Source organism: Thalassophryne amazonica, chromosome 19 (genome assembly GCF_902500255.1).
Source record: "Thalassophryne amazonica chromosome 19, fThaAma1.1, whole genome shotgun sequence".
NCBI lineage: Eukaryota > Metazoa > Chordata > Actinopteri > Batrachoidiformes > Batrachoididae > Thalassophryne > Thalassophryne amazonica.
In genome coordinates, this window is record NC_047121.1 from 36,675,381 (window position 1) to 36,694,750 (window position 19,370).

Sequence of the window (19,370 nt, forward strand, 5' to 3'; positions counted from 1 at the left end):
AAACCAATTATCACATGACTCACTTAGGAAATATGGTCACGCATATACATAATACCACTGTTTTTAGTGTTCTTGTGGAATTGAGCAAACTAAATATAAGGATTGGTTTGAAAGTTAGTCATCACTTTTACAGCCACTTTTCATTTGACAATTCAGGGAATGGATTTATGCAAATGTCAAAGTCAATGAATATGTCTTGGACTTCATTTACATCAGTCACCAAGAAATACAAACAATATGGTAACACTGCTTGGAGTCAGCAGTTCTCAAAATGTAAATGAATGTAGAAGAAGGAGACTAGCGAAGGAAGCTACGAACACACCTATGATAACTGGAGGATTTATAGGCTTCTGAGGCTGTGATTGGAAAAACTGGGGACGGTGCAACTTTTGCCTGTTGTATCACCAATCACAGCTTCACAGCAGAGTGGAACAGAAGGATTTTCAAGCAAAAGAACAAACAAACAAAATATAACAAACCTAAATTTCAGTCTTTCTTCTTAAGGAAATCCTTTGTGCCTGTATAACTGGTGATGCAAGAGACAAAACTTGCACTATGCACAAATATTCAACAGTCAGTAACAGAAGCCTATAACTCCTTCAGAGTTGCCTTGGTGGCCAAGTACACCCTTATGCTAAATATGAAAGAAATTGGTCAACTGGTTCTTGAGATATTGTGCTAACAAGGGTGGCAATCACAACGTCTTGAACATCTCACTGTGACCCTGAAATTGACCCCAAGGTCACCATAATAAAAATGTCTGTAATTCCTAAACATTTTCAATTTATCACATTTTATATAGCACCAAATCACAACAATGCTGCCTCAAGGTACTTCACACAAGTCAGGTCTAACCTTACCAACCCCTAGACAGTGGTAAGAGAAAACTCACTCTGATGATATTGAGGAAGAAACCTCAAGCAGACCAGTTACAAGGGTTTTACAAACTGTTACTTAGCTGAAAAAACAGGAAAAATATCTGCTGCATCATCTTCAGGCATAGCATCTGGTGGTCAGTCCAGCATCCCGCTGTCCACAGATACCACCCCATGCAGTTCCCGCCGCACCTCGGACAAAGAAAAAAAGAGCAAAATCAGAAAAACCACACCTAAGGTATAATTAATCAATATTAACTCAGCAGGAAGGCAGAGAAAATACTAACGTGATCGCCAGCCGCTAGCCCTAAGCTTCACTAACAGACCCAGAATTTAGATGAAGTTGAGGCTGAGACCTTTTCCATTACTAATAAAATGAATTTAAAAGGATAGGAAACATAGTAACATACTATGCCAGTATGCTAGCCATACGAGAGGGAGAATAAGTCTCCGTCTTATGTCTGGACTTGAATGTCTCTACAGAATCGGACTGTTTAATCTTCGTAGGAGGATAATTCCATAAAACAGGTGCACGATAAGAAAAGGTCTGTGGCTCGCTCACTTTTTATTCATCCTAGAGACACAAAGTAGCCTTGCGCCCTGAGAACGCAGAGCCCAGGCCGGTACGTAGGGCTTCATTAGGTCAACTAAGTAGGGAGGTGCTTGTCCGTAATTGTATAGGTTAATAGCAAAACATTAAAATCTGACCTCACAGAGACAGGAAGCCAGTGAAGAGACACCAAAATGAGTGTCATGTGATCAAACTTTCTGCTTCCTGTCAAAAGACTGGCAGCAGCATTTTGACAGTTAATACAATATTTGTGTTAACCTCCACCAGATAATTGTACACTATTTTGTTGTCTCATTTCCACTTTATTGAGGTGTTGTAGAAAGGCATAGTCACAAAAAATTACTAACTACTCACAGACCTGACTGCTGAGAGTTTTCCACCTTCTCACCATAATTTTACCTCCATCAGATTTTTTTTTTTTTTAATGATATAAGCCCTTCTCTTGCACATTTAGTCTGTAAATTGACCAAGCAAGAAGCATCCCACTGAGCAATTCAGCAACCGAAATAACATACAGTGACAAGCGGCCTAAAAGGAGAAGTACAGAATTGCATGTTAGCTAATTGTTAATTTAAACAGCTTGCACTGGCTAATTATGTCGACACAGCCGAGCCATTTGCATGATGGACCAGCCACCTGCCTGAAGGCGCTGCCAGGGCAAACTATATAATTACTGAACAGCAGTGGGGCAATTTTTGACTGTCGCCCCTTTTGTGTTACATGAATTCCTCCTAATGACATATTTCATTAGGGGGCCAAATATCACCCCTCCTCCCGGTTACCTAACAAAACATGTAAGTCTCAACAGGTTCTAATATACAGGTCCTATTTCCATCCAGCACTCCCTGTGTTCTTATCAAGCCGTAGTTATGTGGGAGTTAAATGGACACCCATGTCTTTTCTCTGCAGTCCAGACCAGGGCCTTTCTTAAAGTGATTGCACCCTGAACTCATTAAGCTGTCAAATGTATTGGGATCTTGATTGCATATTGTCTCGCCACACTGGTAGATTTTTCTTGTTAATCTTCCAAGAGACATAAATCCTCAGCAACCACACATTTTGCTCAAATAAAGAAAAGTTTCCTCGTGTGTATTTCTATTTTTATTACCACGTAAAGTTCTGTTTGTGTACATAACACTTCAAAGTAACAGAATATGCGTATATATTTAGAATGAGCAGGTACAAGTTCACTGCAAATCCAAATTTAGGAAGAAATACTACTGGACAGTCAGTTTCTGCATCTACAAATTTAAAATACCCATCTGAATCAAGTAAATTATTGATTTTGCAAACCAATACAATAAACTGGTGAGTCTATTGTTGAGAGATCCTGTAGTTTTTGGCTGTTTAAACTTGTTCATTTGACCCTTTGTTCATTCAGCTCAGTATGAGCCCATTCTGCTCATGAAGCAGTGAATTTTGGTTTGTTAGGACTTCCTACTGTCTTATTTCCACAAAGAGCAGCCACAATATGAAGCATCAGTGAATGAACAGGGTATCAAATGGTTTGATTCATTTGGAGGACTGCTTGAAATTGCTTTATTTATTGTTTTTATTCAGTCATGAGCCATTTGTCAATATAGCAGGATGGAAGTGATGTCACATGTGCTGGAAGAGGACATGTCAAAAGAAAAACTGCAGTGTTAAAATCTGAGAGTCAAATATTTAAGATGTGACTTCAATCATTAAAATGTTATTTTAACACTCAGGACCATTATCTTAGACCCAGCACAAAACAGTGCACAGCATCTTTGCTAATTTTCTACCAACACACTTGTCAATTTTCAACATATTCGCGTGAAGCACTTTGTGTAACCATGTAAGATGAGGTGCGGTCAGGTGCAGTGCTGTCGAATCAGAATCAGAATTGAATTTATTGCCAAGTAAGTTCGCACATACAAGGAATTTGATCTGGTGTTATTGGTGCATAAACAATACGAAAAGAAAGTAAGAAAGTATTCGTGCCCCTGTCACAAAAAGCGCCCGATTTTTGTGACTTTTTTATTTTTCTATTTATAATCTTCCCATTCTCCTAACTCTAAACATAACCATAGCGTTAGTGTATACCCTCCACTAACCCCAACCATAGACCCCCCATCACCCCACATTATGTGCCCCATCACGAAAAGCGCCCCATTTTCGTAACCCTGTCACAAACCCATAGATTAATGTACTTTTCATAATGTCGCCACAGACTACTGTGAGACTGGATTGGCCATAGCCCATAGAAAACTTGCAATAAAATCAACCACAGAGGACACTCACTACTCTTTTTGACACCTTAATAAGTTTCCTTGCCAGAACACCTCTCACTTCAGATTCCACCATCAAGTGCGCCAGATGGCAGCACACGCTGCTACTAAAGTGAAAGGCAGATGGTGATTTGATAGGTTTAATTCTTCTTAAGCCCAAAATGCACCCCGGTTTAATTTGGGAACTACATCCAAACACCCTTCACCTTACTTTGTGCTCAGATTACACACCGTGTAAATAATACCCTGGAACTAAACACGCTCCAAATGCACCTGCATTATGCACGTCAGACCATGAGCTACAGATCACCAAGAATCTGCATTAATTTAATGCAGAATCTGCATTAAAACTTGCACAGTGTTGAACTATTTTCTCAGAGTTGATTGTCAGAGTGCTGATTCGACTCCCTGCAAGGTGTAATTTTAGGCCTGTCCACGGGTTCAGTGTGAAATGAGAACCAAGCTCTCACTCTTCAGTAGTGATGCTGTGATCGGGCTCTCACGTCAACTCAAAGGTTTGTGTTCAAACCCAACCGGAGGATTTTGTCTGTTGGTAGCTTCCACAAAATTACACTTCAAAATATCTCAGGAACAATTGTCTTTCATTTGGACATAATAGTAAAACACTGTACAAAAAGGAAGTTAAATTGATGCCAACTGGTATTTAATCTGGATCCTACATTAAATATTTGCCATCCAATTTTGAAAGACATGTACAACATTATGAAATCTACCATAAGATGTAAGTGTGGTCAGATCTGACATCCACCATCCACCTTGGGTCCTAGTGGCAACCACACAGTCTGACATTTCTGAGACTATTTCTGCACATAAATGTGTTAAAAATCAGAGAAATTACCAATCAATTTATTATCATTTAGCAGTGTTACTTTTTAAAGGTCATACAGTGCATCTGGAAAGTATTCACAGAGCTTCACTTTTTCCACATTTTGTTATGTCACAGCCTTATTCCAAAATAGAGTAAATTATTTTTTTCCCTCAAAATTCTACTCACAACACCCCATTTTAAAAATTTTGCAAATTGATTAAAAATAAATTTTAAAAAATCCCTAAGAAATAACAAGTAAATAAGTATTCACACCCTTTTCTCAATACTTTGTTGATGTACCTTTGGCAGCAGTTACAGCCTCAAATCTTCTTTCATTTGATGCCACAAGCTTGGTGCACCTATCTTTGGGCAGTTTTGCCCATTCGTCTTTGCAGCACCTCTCAAGCTCCATCAGGTTGGATGGGGAGCGTCGGTGCACATCCATTTTCAGATTTCTCCAGAGATGCTCAAAAGGGTCTTGGCTGTGTGCTTTGGGTCATTGTCCTGCTGAAAGATGAACCGTCACCCCAGTCTGAGGTCAAGAGCACTCTGGAGCAGGTTTTCATCCAGGATGTCTCTGTACATTGCTGCATTCATCTTTCCTTCAATCCTGACTAGTCTCCCAGTTCCTGCTACTGAAAAACATCCCCACAGCATGATGCTGCCACCACCATGATTCACTGTAGGGATGGTGTCTGGTTTCCTCCAAACATGACACCTGGCATTCACACCAAAGAGTTCAAACTTTGTCTGATCAGATCAGAGAATTTTGTTTCTCATGGTCTGAGAGTCCTTCAGGTGCCTTTTGGCAAACTCCAGATGGGCTGCCATGTGCCTTTTACTAAGGAGTGGCTTCTGTCTGGCCACTCTGTCATGCAAGCCTGATTGGTGGATTGTTGCAGAGATTGTTGTCCTTCTGGAAGGTTCTCCTCTCTCCACAGAGGAATGCTGGAACTCTGACAGTGTGACCATCAGGTTCTTGGTCACCTCCCTGACTAAGGTCTTTCCAAATCATGTCCAATCAACTGAGTTTATCCTGGATTCCAGTTAAGCCATCTCAAGGAAGATCACTGGAAACATGATACCCCTGAGCTGGCAAAAGGCTGTGAATTCTTATGTACATGTGTTTTCTTATTTTTTTTTTTTTTTATATATATATATAAATTTGCAATAAATAAATAAATAAAATTGCTTCTTTCACATTGTCATTATGGGGTATTGTGTGTTGAATTTTGTGGAAAAAAGTGTATTTTTATCCATTTTTGAATAAGACTAACATAAAAAAAAATGTGGAAAAGTGAAGCACTGTTTCTGGTTGGACTGTATAACACGTGCACACATCCATGCAGGAATGTCTTTGTATAAAATAACCTTCCTCGTGCACAGTGCTTTGGGGTGATGTGATTTGATGCTGTATCAATAAACTCAATTGTACTGAGTGCAGCTGACACTTCTCTCTTCTCTGTCTATCTCTGTGGTTTTGATGCTAAATGAGCATGTCATTTTCTTTAATTTCCAAAGCCTAGGTTTAGTGGCTACCAAGGCCACCGCTGCTTGTCTTTTAATGCTGTGAAATTAATTAAAAGGGTGGCTGATAAATGGCTAACACCAAACATGACTTACAGCATTTTCACATTTTAATACTTTCGCAAACAGCTGAAGTTTTGTCAATGTTTAATAATGTTGTAATACAGTGAATAGAATTACTGAAATATGAACCAGGTTTGTCATGTTGTGGCAAAAAAGAGTGCTTCTTTAATTTACAGAAATTTTGATTTGGCATTTTCAGTCTTGGAATTTTACCAATGTATTTATTTATATTATCATATAAATGGTCTTGTGTACATGCATTATACTATATAATCTGCATTATTCTGCAAAATATGTGCACATCTGCTCAAATAAAATATTGAAATTCTCTCTTTTAACTTCTGGCCTTCGTGTTTTTAACATTCAGATCCATTTAATTTTCTTTTTAGGTCTTGCTATTTGAAGGAAATAGCCTTGGACTATTCAAACAGCTATTATAAGGGAAAACTTGGCTCAGTCTGGAGGGCATTAACTCTGTTAGTGATGCCTCGTTGGTTTCTAAAATACTCCTGCTGGCACTGTACACAGACATGACAACTCAGTGGTTTCACTTAATTGGCATGTTTAACCAGCATACACTGACGCAAATCCTGCAATTTTGTATCCTTCTGGAGAGCCTTTACAATGGTAATCTGTTATTCGTTTAACATCCAAACCATTTTTTAAATTCATTCATTCATTTTCTATACCTGCTTATTCCAGTTAAGGTTCATGGGCACTGGCTCCTATCCCATTGCTCACAAAAGTTGGGCTACATACACCAGTCCATCACAGGGCCACATACAAACAGACAAACACATTCACATGCTCACTCACACCTGAAGTCAATTTAGAATCTCCACTTTGCCTAACCTGCATGTCTTTGGAAGTGGGAGAAAGCCGGAGCACCCAGAGGGAAACCCACACAAACAAAGAGAAAACATGGGAACTTTATTTATTTATTTATTTATTCATACTATAAAATGGGCATAACAATGACTGAATATATTATTTATTGCCCCCAATTAGACAGTTATCTATATTTATTTATCTATTTATCTGGGGTTTTTTTCAGGGTTTTTTTTTTTTTTTTTGGAGGTTGGAAGTATATTTGGATGAACACATGAAATCAAAGAACAGCTATTTTTTAAGTTAGCCATAGACCACTTAAGCCCCTCAGAAAATTATTATTTATTATTTTTATAAACTACATTTTCTTTGAAACATGTACATGTTTCAAAGAAAGTGTCACCTCACTGAAAGAGTTTCAAAATTTGGGGCATACAAATTGCACAATTGCAATGATGCAATGAGCCACACTGGGGGGGCGAAGTCATCCACTAGATATGTGAAGTGGCTTGATACATATGGTAAGATTTTTGCACTGTGTGTGTGTGTGTGTGTGTGGGGGGGGGGGGGGTCTGTCTAAATATATATATATATGTACATGTGCAGATAGCAAACTCTATCTTAATTGTGCTTGTTAACTGTTGCAGTGGCAAACGCATTCATCTAATTTGATGGAATATGCTTCATTAAAATAGAGGACAATAACCTAAAAACCCATCCTTTCATCCATCCATCCATGAATGGTGTATATATACTATATATAATCATCTAGTCATGCCTACATAAAATAGAGGAAGAAACTAATAAAAAAAAAAAGAAAAATACACCATATCAGTGCCAACACTGAATGAGGTGTTCAAGCTACATCTTGGTTCTGAGATACCTGTTTCTGTTTTTGTGTGTATATTTGATTGTTTGTTTTTTTGCCCCACCATGCTGATGTCACAAATGATTCATAGCGTTCATCTAAACATCTATTTACAGATTAAATAGATTTTTCTGAAGTTTGCCATGAAAGTTGGATAGGAAACTGAGAAGGATTAAAGTGGAAAATATTATGAATGTGTTATAAATAACAGAACTAACATAGATAGATAGATAGATAGATAGATAGATAGATAGATATCATGTGTAAATTTTGCAAAAAATCTGTAGACAGCATCAAAGTAATAAAAGTAACCATTCAAATATATAAAAGTGTTTTTGCTAATGTTTTCTGTGATGCTGGTCTAAACAGAACTTTAGAATTTAGGGTATTTTTGAACAATGTGTGCCTTTGGTTGTGTCATCAAAATTAAAGTATTAAATTGCAGCCAGAAGTACAGAAATTTCTGTATAAAAACAAATTCAAATTAGCACCAAAGATCTATTCTCCCCATTTTTCAGAGAGAGAGAGAGAGAGAGAGAGAGAGAGAGAGAGAGAGAGAGAGAGAGAGAGAGAGAGAGAGAGAGGCCTGAATGCTACATTTCATGCCTGCAACCATTATTTTGAAAGGTGAAGTAATAAGCATCTTGTGATCCGCTTTGCAGACTATTCCGGATCACAAATGACCCTCGTTTGCGCTCTTTGCACAGCGGCTTGAAGAACTAGATAAACGCAGGACAATTAAAGAGTTTTGCTGCTGGCTGACAATAACATTTACACAAGCGCAGGATTGCAGTTTGTTCTGTAATTGCGCTATTTGCAAAACGCGTTAATGTTTAGGAACAAGATTAAATGCGGCTGTTTCAGCACCGTGGACAGCACCTAAAATCATATATGTAAAAAATTAAATAAAAAAAAACATTAAAAAAAAAGAAAAAACAAACAAGCAACGACCATCACAACTAGAGCACCGCCCTCGTAGAGCGCAAACGTCCGCCAACACTAGTTACAATTCCACAAATTTTTACCTTGGAAAAAAATTTCAAGTTCAAAGTCCTATTAGCAGTGACATTTCATGAGCTAAATTAGATGTGATAAAATGTCAGGAGTATGTATTTAGTTCATGCACTTGAATTGATTTTTTTGTGGTGTTATCAGGGTTTTTTAATTTTCAAATTTTCAGTTTCCAAATTCTTTTTCAGGTAAATTTATGCACATTTGTCATTGCTTTTTGGCATTTGAGTTCCAACTGATTACTGAAAGCTAGACATACAGGCATATAATTGGAAACTCCATCTAATTTTGGTGGTGTCGGTAAATCCATAACAGAAAAATGAGTCTGAGAAATTTTTGATTGACATATAATGCAAAATGTACACCAAATGAGCTTTTCAATATTAAATTCAAATGCCCACACAATCCACAATCTGCATCAGATCCAGATCAAACTATGTCAGTTGATAAAGGATACCATCCTACATAATGCTCTCAAATATGAAAGAAATTTGTTATGGATTTTTGAAAATTTATTCAACGTTAAAAGATAGTGATTTTCCAAGATTTTTCCTGACTATGACCTTTGACCTATGATCTTGAAAATTGAATCAGTTCTTACCTATGATATGAATTCTCTGTAAAGATTTCATAACGATATATGAAAATTTGTGGGTTCCAGGCTGTTCACAAACAAACAACAAACAAACAAACAGGGGAGAAAACATAACCTCTGCCCAGCTTCGCTGGCACATAACAATTTACAAATTGTATTATTCTGCAGTGGTACTGTCCAACATGTATTCTTTTTCACTGTAAAATCTCAAATGTAATGAAAATAATAGTCATTATTTTGTATTATTTAACATTTAAAGGCTGTAACATTAAAAATAGCTACACGTTAATAGTAACTTTTTTGTTGGGAAGGTGGCTGTACTTTGTGTTGTAACTCATTTGGAGCTGATATGAACGTTTTGGAGCACAATTTTTAATTATTCATTCATTCATTCATGCTTGGTCTACTTTTTAACGTAGTTGCCCATATTTGCACATGATGTTCTGTCATACACTGAAATAAACAGCCTGGTCTTACGTTTTTGTTTTTTTTTGTTTTTTGTTTTTTGTTGTTGTTGTTGTTATTGTTTGTTTGTTTGTTTGTTTTTGTTGTTGTTTCGTGCAATTCGTTCGTTTTTTCGTGCAACTCCTAACTCTAACCAGTTGAAATAAATCATATGACCCAACACCAATCTCACGGCAGTTTGTGATGGCATTTCATGGAAATTTTCGTGAAAGGGGCACGAATTAATTTCCTGATGGTGGCATGAAATGCAGGGTGATGGGGGGTATGGTTAGGGTTAGGGGAAAGGAGAGACTTACGTTATGGTTATGGTTAGAGTTAGGAGAAGAGGTAGGATTAGAAATAGTAAAATAAAATTTAAAAAACACGTGTAACTTATTTTGTGATGGGAGCACGAAAAAAGCGTGAGACTGGGCTGGACCAACACCGTAATTTCGCGTTAACAGCACACGTTTCAACTGTATTTAACTGTAGATTTTATATTATTTATAAACGTTACAATGCCATGAGTATTCTCTTGTCAAATTCATAAAATAAAAAAATAAAAAAATCACAATATAAAAATTGTATATTATTTATAAACGTGTCAATGCCATAAGTGCCATATGGACTTTGTCAATACATTAACATATTTGTCTGGGTTATACTTGCCAAATTCATAATATAAAAATCTGAGTTTCAATTTAGATAAAAAAAAATACCCTCAAATCTTCGAATCTATTGCTCAAAACCGCACTTTGCCAGTTCATGGAACGCAGATAAATCATAGATTATTAGTGCTACTTCTTATCCAAAAGTGCAAACGAAGCCAAACAGCCTTATAAAATTCACCAGCTCGTTCCAACTCAAATATGATTACCTTGAGATTAGGGACTAATTGCTCTGGGTTCGCAGGGACCAGGCCACCATACACCCTGGAGGACTTGTGGAATTACGTTGTGGCGTCTACAAAAGAGAGCGATGAGAGCACACACGCTTCCAATAAGTCATTCTCAACAGCTACAAGCTCCGCACAAAGACCACACACCGAGCCAAAGACATGGTAATGTAATCCCGAAGTTCTCACTTCATCCCCGAACAAAACCTCTCTGAAAAAAAATTCCTAAAAGGGAAGATATTTCTGATTTTACTTAAAAATGCAAAGGCCTTTTGAGGGCTGCCTGGTGGCCTGACAAGAGCTTCTCTCATGGTGATCATATGCAACCCGTATTTGTGAACAAAAAATTAAAATGTTACATAAAAAATAAGTTAATTTAAAAATTAAATACATAAAAGCAACCACAAGTTATAAAATACAAGCTCATTTAGGAGGGCACTGAAACATACCATTAAAGAGAAAATAAATCAAAATATAAATAAATGAATAAAAATTAAAATGTTATGGGATGAAGGTATGGGATCACATTCAAATAATATTTTAGAGCATTGTGACATATAGGGTAAAATATCAATACCTTTTTTGGGTTTGCAGCTCAAAAAAAAATATTGAGCAGAAGATATTGAGCAGAAACCCCTCCGTTAAAAAAAAAAAAAATCCCATGTCAGGTGCTGCTGCAGGTGCAGATCAAGGATCAACAGAACATGTACAAGACAGGGGTATTATATTATTATTATTATTATTATTATTATTATTATTGTTGTTGTTGTTGTTGTTGTTGTACAGGGCAAAATGCTTATTAATTTTAGACAATTAATGAAAATACGCTGTATCATAAAACACTTGCCATATATTCAGTAATTACATTAAGGTATTATATAAATCAAAATAGCATTTGAAAATTGAAATTAAAAACCTTAGGCTTAATAGGGGAGTGAAACAATGCATGTGGAAAAAAATAATGATTGGTTACTTTCCTTTCACATGGTAAATGGCCATTGTCGGATCCAGTGAGAGAGTACAGTGCTGCGCAAACGTTTTAGCCACATTTAAACGTTTGAAAACACAACAACAACAACAAAAAGCTGATTTATAGTTGATGTGTGTAAGTAAATATAAATAAGTAAAACGTGTGACCGTTTTCCACCTTTTAAAATCCCGAAATAATTTTAAAATTTATTTTGCATGATATCCTGCAATTTATAGGAAAATACGGTCACGTTTAATCGTCCCTTTTGTGGTGTTTTATTACTGAGTGAACACTGGGAATTACCTTTGTGTTGCTGTGTAGGGAGCAGGACAAACAAATCACATTTTAGATTTTTTTTTTCTTTGTTTTTCAGAGATTTGTAACTTACTTGATGATTCGTTTCATTAACAAAATAGAAAAAACTTTTTTTTTAATTTTTAGTATAAATGTTTGCAAGATGTAAATTTGACTTTTTCTTTGACAGATTAAAAATAAAAAACAATCACTATGTTTTGTAGCATCATCACAGAAGGCTTAAACGTTAAATTAAAAATATTTTTTTATTTATTTGCTGTATTGCGGCCATTGCCTCCCATATTATGACAATTTAATTTTATCACAAAAAACAATTTTGCATTTATTTCTTATTCTACGGGTTATTCTAACAGACCCCCGCAAATGAGCAAAAAACATTGTGTGTAGATGTGCACAAATAGAGTTTTGCTGTTTCCGTTCGATTCCCTGATTGATTATTGATTAAACAGCTGATAGCGCGCGGGGGGGGCGACTTTTGAGAAAAATATCGCGGTGTTTGTTCTGGATCTTATCGATCAGCTGTCCTTTGAGCAGCGATTGTGTTTGATGTTAGCAGGCGAGACGTCACCTTTGTGACTCACAACTCGGACAAGAGCACAACATTCCAAACACAACCGAACGCAAAGATTCCAGGTTTTGTTTGTTTTGTTTTCTGTCTGTTTACTCTGGACGACGCGTGAAAGCACAAAACACAATTAGCCCCAGTGTCAAACTGTCAGAACAACAACCCGACGGTTAATTTTGTATTGTGGTCAGGCTGACAAAACTAAGCATTTTGGCATAAGTGGATTTCATGAGCGAAAAGATTTTAAAAAAGTGAAGCACTCACGTAAAAACGCAAATCTTTAAAAATGTAACGTCCATTAGAAATAGATGCACCTACAATATTATTATTATTATTATTATTATTATTATTATTATTATTATTATTATTATTATTATTATTATTATTATTATTATTATTATTATTATTAAACAACTATGCTTTGATTCTGAAATCTTTTCAACCTTCTTTTAAAACCAAATAAAATGACCATATTTCACAAACTGATAAACGACCTGTTTCCATAATTTATTAATTGGACTGTTTTATAGTAAGTCAAATACCTATATAAGTTACAAAGAAATAAAACGTACAAATACCAGTAAACAACAACAAAACGGCAATATGTCCAAAACTTTGTACAACAGAGCTAAAATTCAAATCTTTTACAGAAATATACAGGCTAGATCTACGGCTTACATTAAATTCTATAATAAATCAGAGTCGTGTGTGTGTGTGTGTGTGTGTGTGTGTGTGTGTGTGTGTGTGTGTGTGTGTGTGTGTGTGTGTGTGTGTGTGTGTGTGTGTGTGTGTGTGTGTGTGTGTCATCATGTTTAAGTTCACTTTACAGCAAATCCCATTGTTCTTTTTGTCTATATAGAATTTACATAAATATTCCCAAGACTTTGAGCTGGAGGAGCGACTTCGCGCGTCTCTTGTTCAAATACGCACAAAAATGTCCTTTTTTTCCGCCCCCACCACCACCCAGGTAGGGTGTTATTTGGGCTCAGTACTCTTGTCACCATGTCCGGCCGTACAACAGGGCTGAGCACTGCAGGGCCGAGCCGTAGTCTGCGCCTTGGGAGTTCAGGTGGGACAGACCGGCCACTTGGCTCTGAAGTGACGGCGGACTGGATGAGTGCTGCACCAGGTCCGGAGAGTGCCCGGTGCTGCCCACCTGCTGGGTATGATGCGTCCCGAGTCCGGACGTGTTGTTGGACATGATCATGACGTTGCCACCCCCCTGGTGGTGGGTCTGCACGGACGACGTTGGCGTGTGGCCGCTGCCTTGGCACGGCTTCCCGTCCTTAACGAGCACCGGCACGGCCACTCTCCGCGGAGACTGCTGCTGCTGCTGCTGCTGCTGCTGCTGCTGCTGCGCGCAGGAGCCGCTCTCCTGCTGCATCTGCTGCTGGGACACCTTGTCTTTCGCCTGCCTCTTCATCTTATAGCGGTGATTCTGAAACCAGATCTTCACCTGGGTCGGGGTGAGGTGGATCATACTTGCCAGGTGTTCCCTCTCGGGCGCCGAAAGGTATTTCTGCTGCTTGAAGCGTCGCTCCAGCTCGTAGACCTGAGCCTGAGAGAAGAGCACTCGTCTTTTTCTCCGCGGTGTGCTGGACAGGGAGGTCATGCCTTTACCCACATCTGCCAGGGAGCTCAGGCTGCCCATGCTGCCCATGCTACCCATGTTCATCCCCGAAGACGAGCCCATGAAACGAGAAACTGGAAACATCAACACAAAACACAAAATAAATTCAGATGTAGCAATCATGTGACGTTTCGTTGTTCTCTTGCCATCTGTTGAATGTGTCCATAAACGCTTTATGATGACAACGACATGATCAAGCTCATATACATTTGATGGGTGAATTAATTCCTAATTATTATGGAAAGGAACCAAAATCATTCCAAAAAACTGCGTAATTCTACTCCGATCTCAAACGTAATAAAGTGGAAAATGACGCGTAAAACGTACGGATAATAATATTCTCCATCACGGAGGCGCATGCGTTTAGACTTTCTCCCCTGATGTTAACATGAATTCTTAACAAAAATAAAAAAAATAAAAATGGCATTCATGCACACAGAGCGCACAGCATTGCCGCTTTTACGCACATTCCGAGCAGGTGCCATACTCACTGGTAGAGAAGCGTGGATCCGGATTGGCTCCGTACCAGCCGGTGGCCGTGGCGCTTCCCCTCATGCCGTCCTGGTAGGACGGGAGGTCGCCCATGTTGCCCAGGTTGCCGTTGCAGTAGCCACCCATGGCCGTGTGCGACATTTGAGAGACGCCCGCCGCAGTCATGTGGTACGCCGCAGATACGGTCCCGTTATGGCCCATGTGGTGCTGCTGCATCGCCGCGTGAGAGACCTGCGGCTGCCGGCAAGAAGTGAGAGGCGCCCCCAAGTTGTTATTCTCCATACTTACTTTCTTATAGCTCTCCTCAAGAGGACTCAAGATATCGGAAACAGAAAAAGGAGTCGTATGCTTTGGGCTCATCGACATTGTTCTGTGGCTGGAGAGGGAGAAATTAGAAGGCAAGGCAATCACTCCTTTTTTTTTTTTTTTTTTTTTTTTTTTTTTTTTTTTTTTTTGGCCAAAGCCCCTCTGGTTCCTGTTGTCTCAGCGTCGATCCTGGTAGATGAACACGTAAGAGAGAGCCTCAAGTCCGCCTTAATTCGATTGAGTGGGAGTTCGGCGCTGGCTTTGGTTCGTTTTAGCCTGGTGCCAGGTTTAAGGCTACCACCAGAGGCGGGGCATCGGCAACAATACAAAAACAGCTCTAGCCTCCTTTCCACCAGCGTAATTTCACTTACATGTGCTCCCCTCCCACTAACAATAACATAAGCGGCTGATCTTAAACGTCCACGCTGCGCGCTGTCCGGGCGCGCCTTTGGAGCGCAGCGCGCCGCGCGCGGTGTGCCTGCGCTACACTTTATTAACTGTAGTGATGTTTACGAGGGCCTCTTGATGAAGGAGGCCTATATGGACTTGAGAGTTGGAGGAGAACCACTCCTCTGGTGAACTAGTGACTTTTAATGGCCACGAGAGGCCTCCAGTGATTGCAGGATTGTTTGTGGTTGTGCCTTATCGTACTCAGACATGCAAAAGTGCACTTGCGGGGAGGGAATTGACTGATACCGATAAGTAAATAAATACACATCCGCGTGTTAAGTGGCTGCGTAAATGATTAACCCTCTCCGTTTATTTTTTTTTCCTTTGGACGCAGCGTGTTACCTGAATTCACTTGGAAAAGACAAAACAGGAACCGATGAGCCTCTGACGACAAGTTAACGATGTTCAAGTGCTCTCCTGCAGCAGCACAACGACAGGTAGCCCCCAGACAGCATCTTACCTTAAGGAGGAGACTCAATTACGCATCATTTCTGTAAATCTACGCGGAAGCAAGAGACGATGAGGAAATTTACAGATGTATTCCATTTATTTAGCGCGTTTTCATGTTTGTACAGTCAACAAAAGTGCTCATGTTCTTATTTTTAACTAAAAAACGTTTTGAGCAAAGCTCGGTGGATTTTTGTGAACTTTTTCTTCAAAATGTTTTACAAAACATAAACTAAAAATAGGAATTATTTTAGGGTAATAATAATATTATTATTACTATTATTATTATTATTAGTAGTAGTAGTAGTAGTAGTAGTAGTCGTTTTTGACAGTTTTTTCCTAAATTTGTATTTAATTCAACATTTACAAAATGTATTGTTTTTAAAAATCTTCTCCTCCTCCACCTCCTCCTCCTCCTCCTCCTACTACTACTACTATTATTATTATTATTATTATTATTATCCTAAAATAATTCGTATATTTAAGTAGAAGTACTCCGGGTTTTTTTTTTTTTTTTTTTTTTTTTTGGTCAAACTTTGTCTTTAATCCTGCAACATTTATTGATCTTCTGATTCTTGTTCTTTAATAGTAACAATAATAATAATAATAATCACAATAATAACAATAATGATAATAATAATAATAATAATAATAACAATAATAATAATAACAGCAACAACATTATTATTATTATTATTATTATTATTGTTGTTGTTGTTGTTGTTGTTATTCATAGAATGCTGATAATAATAAACAGCATATTATTATTATTATTATTCATAGTAGTAAATAGTAGCAGTAGCAGCAGTAGCACAAATATTGATAAGTAAAATCTGACAAAACGCTAATAAGCGTTATTACTACTACTACTACTACTAATAATAATAATAATAACAATAATAACAGCAGCACTAGCAGGTGCAGTAGTACCCATTTTTTTCTGAAATTTTATTAGAAATACTAATTACCAAGACTAAGAATCTCAAAAATGAAAATGGCATGTTTTATTAGCAGCAGCAATATATATATATATATATATATATATATATATATATAACCTGACAAATCACTAATAATATGTAGTATGCTGTGTATTACTGTTTACTACTACTACTACTACTACTACTACTACTAATAATAATAATAATAATAATAATAGCAGTAGTAGCAGGAGCAGTAGTTCCCATTTTTTTCAGAAATTTTATTCGATAATACTCATTACTAAGAATCTCAAAGATAAGAATGGCATGTTTAATTACATGATAATATACATGAAGAAGAACATTTGTCTCTGTAGTAGCAGTAGCAGCAACAATATTGATGAAAAAATCTGAAAGAACACTAATGATAAGCAGTATTCTGTGTATTACTGTTTACTACTACTACTACTATTTCTACTATTCTTACCACTACTACTACTACTACTACCACTACTACTACTACTACCACTACTACTACTACTACTACTACCACCACTACTACTACTACTACTACTACTACTACTACTAATAATAATAATAATAATAATAATAATGATAATAATAATAATACCAGTAGTAGCAGGAACAGTAGTACCCATTTTTCAGAAGTTTTATTAGATAATAAGACTAAGAATCTGGCATGTTTTAGTGCATAACATACTTAAATATATACATGAAGAAGAACATTTGCCTCTCAGCCTTCTCTTTCTGATGTCAGCTGCAAAACAATTTGTCATTTCATTCAAAAATAAGCCACAAATAAATTAAATTGATAGAATATTCATGTTACATAAAAGTCTGTGTGTATCACTCTAGCAGCAGACAGGTTGCTGTCAAGAAGCAGAAAACCAACATTCAAAGAAGTGAGAGTCTCCGGGTCGCCTGCTGCTGCAGCAGCCTGCAGCCCATAATGAAACACAGCGTCTTCTGGTGGTAGCCACCCTCATCTATCACCATACTGTTGTTGAGAAGTGCATTAAAAATATTTCTGTGCTTTACTGCTCAAATATAAAAGCTAAGGTGTGAAGTGGGGGTTAAAGGTCATCCGTGCAGCGATCACTGCAGACCATTTATCATAAATATCTGCAGACTTGTCCATGTGTGCAGGCTGCAGAGTAAAGTGCAGTGGTCCCATTTAAAGGTGATCACATCACAACAATCCATACTACTGTCAAAGTGTCTTGCAGGCTTCTTTAATAAATGAAACGATCAGACTAAATATAACCGCGCAAATCAGCTGTAGCGATGACAAACGCAGGCGCATAATTTCACAGGCCATATAATTACAGGCAATTAAAACATGTTTCTGCATCCAAGGTAAATCTTGCTTATGCCTTCCTTAATTACAGCAAATTTCGCGAGACATTCTGAATGATCTAAATCATACCTTTCCCCTGTTCCGGCACACGTCGATTACAGCCAATTAGCGCTAATTAGTCCAAATGATGTCAGAATAATGAGGACACTTTGATGTGGCGACTATGAGGCTCCACTGAGCCTTTGTTATCAGGCTGCAGTTTGTAAAATGATTGCTGCATGATATCATCCACACAACCATTTCTACATGTAATGTGGAGTTGCGTCAGGAAGGTCATCCGGCATAAAACCTATGCCAATTCAACATGCAGATCCACCTTGGATTTGCTGTGGCGACCCCGAGTGCAAACAAGGGAGCAGCCGAAGGGACTTACTGTTATTATATATTATATCAAACAATTATGGCATGCCAAACAGGAAAATATGAGAATATTGAATGGAATATTCTCATATTTTCCTGTTTGGCATGCCATAAACTATATATATATATATATATATATATATATATATATATATATATATATATATATATATATATATATAGATAGATAGATAGATATAAATGGCGCGAGATTGGTTGATTTATACACCATAATACCTAAAGTGTTTCAGTTATAAACCGTTAAATTCTGTTTATTGTGGGTATATATTTGTCTCCATAATGGTCGTCTGCTCCTTTGTTTCCTCCTCAAAGAGTTTTTCTACCTTTGTTTTACTAATGACATCTTCTGTTCCACCAGTGAATGTAAGAAAATTAAAATTTCGAGAAAGGAAAAAGCAGAATGAGATCTGTATACTTTTTAATTCAGATTTTCTTTCTTTCTTTCTTTCTTTCTTTCTTTCTTTCTTTCTTTCTTTCTTTCTTTCTTTCTTTCTTTCTTTCTTTCTTTCTTTCTTTCAAGTGTAATGTTTGACTAATCATCATCATGTAATTATCATTATTACTGTTAATGTAAATATGGTTACGTCATCATCATACAAAATATAAGAAATTGTGTTTTTGACAAATTCTTTCTCTCCGCCGCAGATGACTCTGTGTCCTCTGGTTATATGACGTTAAAATGACATGAGAAGGACCCCCGCGCGCGCGAACACAACACGTGAACAAATAATTGTGCATGATGTCATAGCCAGCAGCCA

At 37.5% G+C, this 19,370-nt stretch overlaps 1 protein-coding gene across 1 annotated transcript; it reads right to left on the reverse strand.

The window, feature by feature from the left end:
• Positions 1 to 13,564: 13,564 nt before the first annotated feature.
• nkx2.1 (NK2 homeobox 1) lies at positions 13,565 to 15,364 on the reverse strand. The gene is made up of 2 exons (XM_034159627.1): positions 14,730 to 15,364; positions 13,565 to 14,312 (listed from the first exon to the last, which is right to left on the reverse strand). The coding sequence occupies exons 1-2, from the start codon at positions 15,094 to 15,096 to the stop codon at positions 13,606 to 13,608; spliced, it is 1,074 nt and encodes a 357-aa protein (XP_034015518.1). The 5' UTR covers positions 15,097 to 15,364; the 3' UTR covers positions 13,565 to 13,605.
• Between the last annotated feature and the right edge of the window lie 4,006 nt (positions 15,365 to 19,370).